General features: G+C 44.1%; 1 protein-coding gene across 6 annotated transcripts in view; it reads left to right on the forward strand.

Annotated features, from left to right (window-relative positions):
* nhsl1b (NHS-like 1b) overlaps positions 1 to 13,445 on the forward strand; it is a 130,503-nt gene that overhangs the window by 56,378 nt on the left and 60,680 nt on the right. For 2 of the 6 annotated variants that reach the window (XM_008286958.1, XM_008286964.1), the window contains exon 1: positions 4,549 to 5,803. The exons of the other annotated variants lie outside the window; for them this stretch is intronic. In XM_008286958.1, coding sequence (XP_008285180.1) covers positions 5,578 to 5,803 — 226 coding nt within the window. In that variant the 5' untranslated portion in view covers positions 4,549 to 5,577. Of the gene's footprint in view, positions 1 to 4,548; positions 5,804 to 13,445 lie in introns of those variants that run through there. 6 annotated transcript variants of the gene reach the window in all.

The following is a 13,445-nucleotide window of genomic DNA, read 5'->3' on the forward strand; positions in this document are numbered from 1 at the left end:
GACTGGGTGGCGATCACAAATACCTGCTACTACAGAAAATACGTTTTCAGGAAAATACCGCTACTTGGAAAAATGCCATTATATTGTAAGTTAGTGACGAACGCGACTCTTCTTAAGCCTCAACCGAAACACAACCGACGTGTTTTTGCTCGCATGGTATGCAGACGCATCTGTGCATGTGACACGTGTTTGTAAGGAGCAGAGGCCCTCCTTACCCTTTACTGAAGATTCCAACACCTCCTGAAGGAACCCAATATAGAACGTACAGTATAGAACGCACACACACACACACACACACACAGGTCAAGCGTGCGTTCCTTAACCTCCATTACTTCCCTGCAGGCAAACCCTAATTTAAACCAGATTTCCAGAGAAGAGCTAAATCACTCGATGTGACTGTAGTGAAACCAAATGAGGAAAAACAGTCACGTTCCAAAAAAAGGCAACTGGTGTCAAAACCGACGACTCTGGTCTAGAATTTATTCCCAGATGTGGCTTCTGACACACACACACACACACACACACACACATATATACACACACACTAGCGCCAGCTCCGATGTCGCTGTCCCAGTAAATGTGGGGTGCTGTGGGGTAATAAAAGCCTTCCTCTGTGGTGCAGCCGAGCCCCTGTGTTTAGCTGGCTCTGTGAATGTGTTACCGCTGAGAGACGCACGCTGTGAAACTGTACTTAAGTGGGATTTCAGATTTTTTTTTTTTGGCAGAGACTCTCCGCCGAGGCTTTTATGAGAATAAGACGGTGTTGGACTGGAGGATGCACTAAGTGGTGCTTTGGTGCGTTCCAGGTAGACTTGCTATCTGCTGTATTTACCCCTTTGTGATCCAGTCGGAGCGTATCGATGTCAGGTTTGGCCGGTCTCTTGATATCTGATTACGTTACCCGGCAACCACGTCTCGCCACCATCTCCTGTCGGTGTCACGCACGTCGAGTGTGTGAAATTCATACGTCGCATCTTTTGTGGTGTTTATTCAGCAGGACGTGTAATTTAGCAGCTTCAAGTGAAATTACAGGATTCTGTGGATAATCTGCAGATTCAAAGGACTGCCTCGTTTACTGAATCCACGTCTTTTCTTTTATTTATCTGCTACTTAACTTTGCATCGCGGGCCTTTCTGACGCGGGGACGTGTGAATCCTTTCATCTTATCTGATTTCATGTAATTGAGCTTTAATTGCACAGTAGCTGAAGTGTACTTTTTTCGCCGTCTGCTCTCGTGTTTACTTTGCCTCTTGTCTCCTTTCTTATCGTGTTTGACAGGAATGTCCCAAACTGACACTTGTGACCTGTATTTCCTGTTCAAACAGCAGCGTGTCGAGGGTCCGCGTCGCTTCGCCTTCGAGCTTATCGCTGCCACGTGCCCTCGGAGATGCAATCGTGCTTACGGTTCCTCCTCCTTGTGATGATGTGATGCAGCTCCAGAGCTCAAGTTAAATTCTTGTAAACTCAGTTTCTCTTTGACAAGTAAATGGATTTTGTGTTTTATGGCATCACAGGGGAAGAAAACAACCAGAATGTGACCGACATTAACGGTTAAAGCACACACACACCGTGCTTTCATCTTAAAGCCTCGTACATTCTTACTTTTATTATTCTCTCACTTTGATTACTGAATAATTGCTTATTATTGAAGTAGTTTATTTAAAACCATTATTTGTCCAGATCCAGATGTAAACTTACTGGTGCTTTATTTTGCTTTGCAACTTCAAATTGACTTAATTCAATTCAACTTTATTTATATAGTGCCCCCACCACATGCTAAACATCTTACGGTATGATATTCTATCCAGAGAAAGCAGAAAAATTCAATGATTGTCTTTAAAGAAGAACTTGGCGGCTTCCTGTTTTGGATGGTATCACCAGAGCCCGACTGTTGGGCTGATATGTTGGTATCCATTTTCTGAAGCTCTCTGCATACATTCATTTTTATTTTTTTGTACTAAACATAATGCAGAAAAGATGCTTGGGGTCATCACATAGTTTGCATGGTTTGTATAGGATATATGTCACAGCTGAACAAAAATCCAGTGTTGGTTGGGTTGTAGTTGTCGTCTCATGTTATGGAGCTGGAACCATGACTCTGCACTTACAAAGAGGAGCAAAAGTCCACGAGTGGAGGTTGGAGGAGGTGCTGATTGTCTGTTACATCACACCTTCCCAGACTTTTAGTGTAGTATTATTTTTTCACTCTTAGGTTTCATTTTTGATTCACTGTTTTTCGCTTTGTGTTTTCAGTTAATGTTGCTCCCCTTCATGTCACAGAGCTCTATGTTGTGCATTACCAGGGTAAAGGCTGAACCAGAGCTTTTAAATGAACTTATTCAAACGACTGCAAGCGATTGCCCTCGTTATCAGGAAACTACTTTCTGTTGATCAGTAAACAGAGTGGATGGTAAATGCCTTCTGATCTACTGTAAGGTGGAGGAGGATCCTACTGGCCTGACTGTATGGGAAACATGTGGAACGATACCGCCCAGCTAATGGGCTGATAACATTCAAATCAGGAGTGTTGACACGTCTTTCAGTACAAACACTGCATAAGAAACACATTTAGGAATATTTTCTGATGCTGTAACTGACGTGTGTCATGGTGGAAATTTGCTGATTTATCATCTGAACTCTTGAGTAATATGAGCCAGCACGTCTGATTTATAATGTCAATAAACTACTGATTGCCCCTTTAAACATGAATCCAGACAGATTCCAAGTTTTCATCATAACTATCCAACAGATGGGGGCTAAGCTCCCACTTCAAACCAGCCAAAGATCTTCTCCTCCAACCAGCAGCAGCCCAAGCTGTTAAATGTCCACCCGACCGCTTCAGATATCCGGCTTAAACATATTGATTGTCGTCACTGGTGATCCGTCTTCGTTTGCAGTTAATGAAACAGCAACGAGGTGGGGGGTTGAACCAGGATGCTGACCTCTTATGATGAGCCTCTCAGTTCACTAAGGGCTTAGGGTGCTAAAACTGCTTTCCTTCCTCAACAGAGGAAATAAACACACTGGCCCTTGTAGGCTGCTGGCTTAATGTTAATTATTTTCCTTATCAACAACGTGAACATCATGCTCTGCGCCGCTATTAATGCTTTCATTTAGTACTTTATTCACAAGTCTAGCTGATCCCTTCGCCCGTGCACAGTGTGTAATGCTGGTTAATTATTAAAGGACTGTGGCCTTATTTGTCATCAGTGAGGACAAAGGTCTTCAGAAATAAACATATATATGTGTTTGTTAGTGAGAGTGAGCTCCTGATTGCTCGTATCTGTAAGTTAAGCCGAGACATCAGGACCCGGCAGTTGTCCCTTTGTGTAAACAGCAAGTGCTGAGATAGTAGATTTCCGCTCTAAAGGGAAAAAGAAAATGAGGTCGGGGACGTGACAGAGCGACGGGGGTTTACGTCTAGGTTTACACCACATCACAGGCACAAATCTGGAATCGGCTTTCAGCGGTGTAACCGATCCACACCAACATCCACAATAAGATCTCACAGCGAGCGCCGGATCAATTTCTAGAGAGAAGAAATAATTTTTCTATCTTTGGGTTTATTCAAGATCAAGTGGAAACAAGCAACGAATTGATCAGGGTTGTGCGGTTGCTGTGTTACAGTCACACAAACACACACACACCGAGCTGGTTTATTGTCACACCTTTGGTGGTCACATGTTTGCTCTGCAGTTACACTTGGGTGGGAACGCTCCACCTCCCTAAAAGGCTTGTAGCGCCCCATAAAAACTTTGTTTGTGTCCCTCAGGGCCTTTGGTGCTGTTTTTACACACCTCAGATACATGTCTAAGTATGTGTTGTGCGTTTTATTTTACAGAAGGGACCGACACTTGTAGTTGTCTCTGCAAACTGCTTCAGTTGCTTAAATGTTTGACTGATCACCAATTTTCTTCTTAAAATTTCCTGCTCATCCAGTTGCTTCCTGCACCTCGGGCAGCTCAATGTAAACTCGGTTAACCACTGTGACTGTGTTCAGCTTTTAATGCGTCTCCAAACATACGGCCAAGTGCATTAAAACATGCAGTAGTCTCCACGATCATTGTTTTTCCAGAGAAAAATCTGTAAAAAAAAATAAATCTGCAGATCTGCAGCATGTGACTTTATAGTGTGCAGCTGTTCTGCTCATTTATTTAATTCTGTTGCCATTAAAGATGTCTTTTAGATGAAACATGACTTTGCAGCGCTTGTAGCTGAGAGGGACGGCTGCTTTGTCTCAGAGTAGAAAGCACCCGACGGACGTGGATAACAAGGAAGGTAAACAGAAGAGAGGAAAAAGGTGTGAAAAAGGCCCACCATAAAAAAAACAAAACAAAAAAAAAAGGAGGGAAGAAGGGCATGAGGAGTGGTTACCATGCCGGCAAACGGATGGAGGGGTGGAGCAGAGATCAGAGAAAACAGCAAGAGGGAGGCAGGGAATAAGGAAGAAGGGACGGACTGACTCGTATTTCAGCTTCATGAGTACTAGGGCTGGGTGTAATCCTAACCCTGTACTCACAGCACAAATAGTCAACTCTGTTTTAGTCACACACTCTTGAGGACTCCCCAGGAGCTCGGGAGTTCGGGGGGAAATCCTCAGCAGCTTTGTTTCCAGCCTGTGCAGCGTGGACGTTCAGCAGGTGTGGGCGTCCCTCCTCCTCCTTCTTTCTTTATGACTGATCAGCTGATTGGAGATCCAGACGTCCGACAACACCTGGAGCTTTTTTTCTTTCACAACATCAGCGTGCTTGGAATGCTTCGTTCTCAACCACCAGCGGCGACGACGCTCGAAGAAAAGAGGTGAAAATAGAAAAGGGAGTGGGAGAAAAAAGAAGAATTTGTTGACAAGAAGTTGCAGAAAAATTCTCTGGAAACCCCGGGAGGCGCCGTCATCTCTGCTACACACCCAGCTGAGGATCTCTAGTTGGCGGGACGCTTTCACATGTGAGTGTGTTTATACCAGTGTAGGTTCACGAGGCCGGGAATAGCCCCACAGAAACCTGTAGACCTCCTGGAGCGGAGACGCCGTGTGTCAGCTGCCGGAGATAAAGGCGCACAAGGTCGTAAACAACAATCGCTGACTGATTAAAAAGCATGTTAATATCTTCTGGAGAACCTCCGTCCGCCCTGTCATGCACCGCTGAGGAACATTACAGCCAACAGTGACTGTGCACATACGAGCGCGCCGCAGAGGGGCGGGGATCTTCTCCCAATTGCTGGATTGCCTAATTACCACTTTGGGTTTGGGAATCATGCCCGGAGTCTTAAAGCACAAAGGAAGAGAAGAAAGGAGACGAGATGATTTAAGTTTGGCTTTTGGGTCGTGACAGAGATGAACTGAAGGAAAGCGAGGTTGGAAACTGTCCGGCTCAGAGTCACGATGTGGAAGAAGGCAAACTGGACGATGGCTGAACTTCTCCCTGGAACTAATTTAAAGCTCAACATGGAATCCCAATAGCTTTGTGGCGTGTAGCTCTGGATGCTGTTGCTGGATTTATTTGTTTCACGCACCAACCGAAGGATTAAGGATTGCTTTGCCAGATAGTTGAAAGAAGACTTTGTTTCCACGAAGCGAGCATGAGGGGAGACAGGAGGTCCTCGTCGTTCCGGAAGGAGAAGCCGCCGGGTCTTTCTCGGGCTCTCAGCTGGCTCAGCGTGTCCACGCTGTCCCGCCAGAGCAGGCGCATCTTCCACAGCCAAAACGAGCTCCACGTCGTTCACAACCGCTCGCACCTCCACGCGGCAAACGGAGACGAGGACGGGGACGACGAGAACTGGGTGTACCACCCTCAGCACAGAAGAGGTGAGAGTGGACAAAGAGGGGATTCATTCAGCGGTTATTAAATCTGACAGGTTACACCCACCGACCCGTATCGCTGTGTTTGGTTTGGCCGCGTCGCACCTTTTCGCTGTGCTGTGGGTTCATCTGAATGGATTTTTTGTTCTTCAACCGGGGAAGCCAGCGACCCACTTGTTTACATGCACAAGCAAAAGCAAGAAGCGTGTCATTGTCTTTTTACGGCCCCTTGTTCTCCGTCTCCGTGACCCTTCTGCACTTCCCCGTTGCCATAGGGAGCCAGTAGGAGGTGTGTGTGTGTATGTGTGTGTGTGTGGTCTGTGGAGCTAGTACAGTACAGTAGGCGGTCAAAGGGCACTTTGTGTGTGTGCGATAGTCAAACAACGATGCGTCAGACCGGAAGCTGGAAGATGTCATCGGCACGGTGATGTCACACGCTGGTACCAGTGTGAGTCTTGGATGTGGTGCCAGGAGGAGAGTGTGTGTGTGTGTGTGTGTGTGTGCAGGCTTTGATAGCTCCCAGTGATGAAACGGTAGAATAATCCTCCAGCTTCTTATTTATATTTGGACGTCATCTTTCCAGAGGTAGGACTGCTTTTTATACTTCAGTCGGTACGTCAGGGGTGTTGTGTTTCCAGATTAGGCTCATTATTTATTGATCAGTTCATTGGTTGTGTGTGTGTGTGTGTGTGTGTACACTCAGCCAGTGGTGTCAATAAGACTTTGGGGACAATGGGCTGTAACAGTAGCCTAACCTTCACCTGAGAATGGAAAAAGACACCGATGCTGCACTACAGTCACAGGACCTGCTGCGTTACCTTTGACCCTTCCTGCCAGCGGTAGTTGGAGATCCATAACTCCATCACTCACACAGTTTGTGTTTAAATTACTGCCTTGATGCTCAGACAGGGGACCATTATACGCATGCTGCACTGATCATCTTAAAGCTGTTGCTGCTTTTGTACATCAGGCGATATTGTACATAGGTTTTGTTTTATTTTCTTATCTTTACTTTATTTATCTTTTTTAATCACGCAACAAACCTGTGAAACTGGCTGAGTCTGAGTCAAAATGAATCTGATCTTGAGGCTTGGACAGAAAAGTCTGATCTCGCTGCTTCCTGTGTTGACGGTACATCTGTCCGTACATGTCACCTTATATAGAACATCTGTAAATTACACATATTTTACTTCATTTAAACTGTTTATCAACATATATAAAATATATTAAAATAAATATTTAAACCATGTGGATCTAAAACAAATCATGAACAATGAAGATAATCATCAGTTGCTTCCCTATTTTCCACTTTACTGCATTTTGTATTTTATTTAAATATACTTTTTTTTTGTTAGAGCAACTTCCGTATTAACTTTTTATTTCTGAAGCAGCGAGACAACACAACTTGTTTTCTCGTACAACCTGCTGACTTTTGTTGCCTTAATGTTCCTCCCATGAATCGCAAAGCTGTCGGAGTGAGATTATCTCAACAGATACAGCATGGAACATGGTAGTTTAATACATGTTTAATATATGCATATTTTTAGTGCATCTCTTGTTGCGTTTGGCCCAATAAATCACGTTGTGGTTCCTAGATTAATGTCGCCTTTAGCGTAAGTAACCATTTTGCTGCTTGATGGGATTGTGGAGCTTGTTGCTGTTGTTGTCTCAATCCGTCCTCGTCACTCTGTCACCTCTGAACCTGCCCCTTCCTAAAACAGCTCAGGGGTGCACATAGCTGGAATGGTTGGAGGTCCTAAGATTTTTCTCAAAGTCAAAGAGTCGAGGCTTTTGCCGTGCAAAGTTAGAAGAGTCAGCAACAGACCCAAGGCTCGTAGGTTTTCACATGAACTGGTGAGAAAATTGGTGTTTTTCTGGTAATATTTGCTTCATGTTGAGCCTTGAGATGCCAAAAAAAAGCACACAACAGAAGCCTCAGCGTCTTTTTATTCCAGCTGTTGGTTGAGTTTTATTAAAAGAATCCAAATCTGTCCGTTAAACTTATACTTTTGCAGAATTGCACTGCAGTGATTGATTTAGTACACGCAGTTCAAATGAGGTGATGTTACGTTGGTGCTGTATTTTTAATCCATCTGTGGTGTCAATATCTGACCATGTGTGCAGAACATGTCCCTGTATGTGAGACAGATCTGTATCTAAATGTACTGTCGTCCATGTTATCCCTCTGTTTGATCTGTCTTACATAAGCAGATCATCCTACCTTATTTGTAATCGGCCTCTCTCGGCCATGTTTGCCCCTCACGTAGCTCTCAGGAAAGCCTTTTGACAGATGTTCTTCATTGGCATATTGCAGTTATTCAATAACCAGTGTGTCTAACTCGATCACTTCCATTCAATGGTAATCGATTTTTACTTCTCAAATCACCAGAGAAGGAACAAGGTGTGTTTTGATTGGCTGATATCAGCTGACAACAACAGAATGGAGCAGAAGATGAAGGAATCCCTCTAAACGGTTAACAACACAAACAGGACCTTTGTTTTTCTCCGGCCGATGCTCCGTCGTACAGTTCCTCTTTTTTCCTCGCCCGCCCTCTTTTTTTTTTTCTTTTCCTGTCTCTCTGTCGTACACACAGTCTGTGTCTTTTTATAACTAATTCTAGACCAGAGACGGTGTCATAGACGGGTCAGCATAAGACGCACATGTATCTACTGTACTGATGCACGCCGCACAGAGGAAGCGTCTCATAAGATCGGGTCTCCAGTTTGAACCTTGACTATTTATAACATCTGGATCTTGCTTCCACGCGCCTGCCAGGACCCCATTACAAGACACATGGGCAGCCACGCACCGTGCCTGTGTGTAAATATAGCCCCCAAATGAGTGCCTGGGGATCCAAAACCTGCAATTTTGACGCAGCCTCCGGCTCGACTGGTTGGGTGTTTGCCTCGGTTGCCGCGGTAACGGCCGTGCGAGCCAGCGCTTCCCGGTGTGGCTCAGTCTGACCTTCCTATTGGGACAACTTTGGACCAATCGTGTGCGAGAGAGCCGTGTGGCGCCGCCATTGGCCGCTCCGCCGCCGACCTGGCAGACTTTAATTGACTTGAGGTGGATTAACGAGAAAAGTAACGTTTGGGATCAGGAAAATTATAAACAGCCCAAAACTAATTAAATGTACGTTTTTTTGTTGATGGTTTGAGCCAAATGTCTGCTGTAGTGAGGAGGTCTATTAAGAGAGATTCCTGGAGTGTGGAAATTCTCATTTAGCCTTCGAAGATTTAAGAAACGCTGAGCTGAGTTTCATTTTTATGCAGTTTTTGAGGATTTACTCTGTTTTAGGATTTATGCTGCAGATGAAGGGTGCACATTGTTCCTGTTTTGTACTATAAACTAACAGTGCCCAGGAAAGTGTGTAGTTCAAGCAAAGTTTCATTCTAAAAGCAAAAAAACTCAATGTATTAAACTGTTATTAGACCTTTAGTCCCAAATGCAAAGAGTTCCAGTAAGGAGCCACCGTTTTTTGGCCAATCAGATTATTGGATGATTTTTTAAGTTTATTTTTTAATCTATTCCAGATTAAATAAATTCGTCTGAAAATGTGCTGCTTTGGCTCTGATGCAGACGCCCTGTCTAATCTGTGGTCTCAAGCAATGTCCCGCCCACAGCGCTGTTTGATCAGTTATACGTCATGAACAATAGAGAAGTCAATAACTAAAACATTCTCTTTTAATTACACAAATTAAACATTAATGTACAATTGCAATATTGTGTAACAAAGCTGAGAATTGGGGTTTGTATTATTCTCAAATTTGACACCAGGAGTTTCATTTTTGCTGGAAATGTACATCAGTTCCAAATCCGTCAACTCTTCATATTCAGTTTACGGTGACAAAGAACCAGAACCACATGATAAGATGGAACTTGTTTGCTGTTTGTTGCTTCTATAACGACTGGAAAGATGAATCGAAGGCCACGCTGGGCTGCTCTCGCGTCATCGCAGCTCTCGTGACTCGGGAACGCCGCAGTCAATTAAACCTCATAAAGCGAAAAAACAAACTGTGTGTCCAAGAATTTTATGCTTTCTTTTGTCTGTTTGTCTTCCAAGCTCTTCCTGGAGCAGTTTCCACCACCATTCGCTTTATCGTTGGGTTTATTTTTAATTTTTTGCAGCTGTTAATCGCTTCTGTATTTCATTTACGCGTTGCATTGTGGGACGGCGGCGTGGATTTGTGTCAGACAAAGATGTTTACTGTAGTCGAAAAAGGGAGCCTGTTTTCACACTTGATGAGCTGGAATCAGGAAACGTTGTGCCTCATATATTAATGATCAGGAGAATAGTTTTCTGTGGATGACTTCAGGAGTAGCTGTTTCCTTTCTGATGATGAAGAAGTCTGTCACTGAAAACCTCTTGTCCTCCATCTCTTCTTCTGTCCGTCAGCCACCTGCACAGACGCTAACTAATGTGATCAATCCCCCTAATCAACCCCATTGATCTACCTTATGTGGCTGATTAATCTGACTGCTCTGGAAGGGAACCGACCGGACAGTTGGGCTGCTGAAGCCCCTCAGCTTTTCCTGAGCCTGAATCCTTGTCTGAGAGTTGTTTACTCCGCCGCTTCTTATGGGCTGTTTATGTTCTTTACAGTACATCTAATCGCCAAATGCACTGTGACTCATCGGGATTCTGGCAAACGTGAACGCACCGTGTTAACATGACAGTTGGGAGATTTGGGGATTAGTCTTCAGCAGAATTTTGTATGTGATGTCTACTTTATGTCACTGTGGTTCTTTTTTTTTTTATGATTCACACATTTAGGGCAGCAGCATATTGACCTAAATATTACCAACCATACCTTGGCACACCAGAACCAGAATTGGGTCTGATGTTTTAAACCGCCATTAAGGAGGTGTTTATGAATTTAGGCTGCGCGATCTTTTAGGACATGTTTGTCTTTGCTTAGACGCTTAGCGACATTTGAGCAGATGAGAGCAGACTCTTGTATGACCGACGTTTTCGGGGTGGTTTTCGTCGACGTTTCCAGAAACACACTCATCGTTATTGTGCGTGCGCAAATCCAGATTAGCAGATGATAATTTGCTGCAGGGGGGAGAGACGGGATGTATAAACCAGCAAGGCCTCATTAAAAGACAGAAATCTGGTGACGTGGCCCACAGCCCAGGGCATGTACACACAGCCGGTACATACACCACATACATGCACATTTAATCTGCAAACATCAAGCCCTGGTCTTAAACTGTTCCTAATCATCTCTTTCTCTGTTTTTTTTTTCTATGTGCTGATCCTTAATCTTCTTCAGGTAAGTCAGATTTATTTCTCCGACCCTCATGATCTCCTTTTCATGTCTCTGTTTAGCTGATCTCATGTCAGATCCGCCGTACAAACCATACTGCAATTTAATGTTAGCCATCTTTAAACCCTCTGAACCCCAAAAAGGTATGTTGTTTTAAAAAAGATATAGACAATAACTGTAAAAACAAAAAAGAATTAGCATATTTTTAAACTTCCTGGTGGTCTATCACATGCCGCTCCATCGGGAAACCTCATCTCAGCGTAAAGTTGTCACTTTATTCATTTAAAAATGTGCAAAAAATACACTTGTTGCTGTATCCAGATTCTGGAAAAAGCAAAAAATTCTGCACTTCATAGCCCAACCTTAAAGCCATCAGGGACTCAGCAGGAACCAACAGTGACGTGACAAAAATTCACTGACTTCTCTACAGAGCTGTGCTGTCAGTGAAAAATGAGCCCACAGTGAGTAAAAATGTGTCAGGAGTTAAAAAAACAAAAAAACTGCTCAGGGGTTCCGAGGGTTAAATCACATTACCTCTGATATCGTGCAAAAAACTTGCATCGCCCACTTTTGTTCCAGCTCAGTTTGTATGGCGTCACCTCTGATTATCTAACCCGTGAATGCCGTGACTCTGTGATGAAAAGCGGAGGAATAACAAGTGATTATGTTTGGGAACACGATTTCAGCTTGTGAAGGGGAAAGAGGTCTTGTTAGGATGCGCCGATGTTGTCCCAACACGGTGCAGAGGTGACAGCTTAACGTCACCGCATATGCAGGAGCTGCCGCGATGTCAGATGAATTTTTAATCTCTCAGTTCGTGGTCATGTGGCGTGAGCTGAGAGTCCTGCATGGGAGGATTCAGTTTCCAGATTCCTTCACCGTGTCAGACTCTTCATGTTGCAGAAGCTCCATGTTTGCTACAACAATCGTAGCTTTTATCAGCCCGTGTGCTGACGTAGCGAGCGGTCGAAACAAGCTGTACTTGTGCTGCAGTGGACGAGACAGAAGATACACTGAGGGACACGAGATAAGATGTTGTCTTTGTGCCTCATGTGGACTCTCTGACTCGCTCCAAGCCCTATGATAGTGTTTTATCTGAAGACAAAGACTGTATTTTGGAGAATCACAACAATGGTCAGTTGGAATGTCTCTAAATGTAGACTTAATGTCCTGTAGTTAGAGAAAGAAGCTGCCACTTAACCAGGAGACCTGAGCTGCCACGTAGTAACGCAGAAATGTCCTCAAGGAAGGCATTTTATTATACACAGAGCTTTGAAAGTAGAAACAGGACTAAATACAACAAGAGGACTGCAAAAAAATGACAAAAAATTATAAGAATAAAAAATGAGGGTGTCGCTACAGCTCACCTGGTTGAGCTGGCGTCCCATGTACAGCGGCTACAGTCCCCGATGCTGAGGTCGTGGGTTCGAGTCCCGCTCATGGCCCTTTCCTGCAGGTCCTTCCGCCATTCTTCTCCCCACTTTCCTGTCTCTAAAGACAAAAAAGCCAAAAAAGGAAACTTGATGATTTGTTCTCATGTTTATTACTTTTGCAATAATTAGATCATTTCACTAAAATGTTCGGAACTTTGTGATGATTTTCTTTCATACTCGAGCTGATTACACGCTTCAGAGTGGCAGGATCACAATCAAATTAAGCACAAGTAAGTGAATAAATATCTCTTTATGATCAAAGCGATGCTTACCAGTTCACCGTCTTACCCTAAAAGGGGGAAAACAAGCAGGGAACCTTAAATTAAAGCACTATAATTTACGCTGCCAATAATTTAAACGTGTTCGCTTTGTAGGAGCGAAGGAAATCCACCTCTCTGCTTTGTGAGCGAGAGCAGTGATTACGTAGACCTCAAAGTGTGGCCTTCCAGCCGGGCCTTTTGCAGAGAAGGTTGAAGCCATTTTGGGCCGAAGCAGCGTCCAATTAAGGTGGAGGTTTGATGAAGTGAGATTTTATTGTCAGGTTTACGTGGGTTTATTTGGGGATTTGAGTGCGTTTTTTAAAAAAAACAATAAAATAGTTGCGGATTATTTCCAGGGTTGTGTTTTTGTGGCGTTCTCGTTTTAGACACTGGCAGCGGCTCCACGTCACTCGTGCACCCATCAGCCTGTAATTGGTGACATCTGGTCGAGGCGGACGTGGGATTAGCATGTTCACAACACGCTCGCGCTTGGACATCGTCGCTTGTTGTCGTTGTACCGCTGTTTCTCTGGATTTCTTTGGCGTGCATGCCATGGCCTCCCATAAACAGATGCCACTACGCATACACTAGTGTAGTAGTTTCGGTATGGGACCAACAGACCTGAGGGTGTTCATGAAAATGTTTAGGTAAAACCATCGTGTAGCCTTTGTATACAGACAAAGC

Source organism: Stegastes partitus, unplaced genomic scaffold (genome assembly GCF_000690725.1).
Source record: "Stegastes partitus isolate 25-593 unplaced genomic scaffold, Stegastes_partitus-1.0.2 Scaffold478, whole genome shotgun sequence".
NCBI classification, from domain to species: Eukaryota; Metazoa; Chordata; class Actinopteri; family Pomacentridae; genus Stegastes; species Stegastes partitus.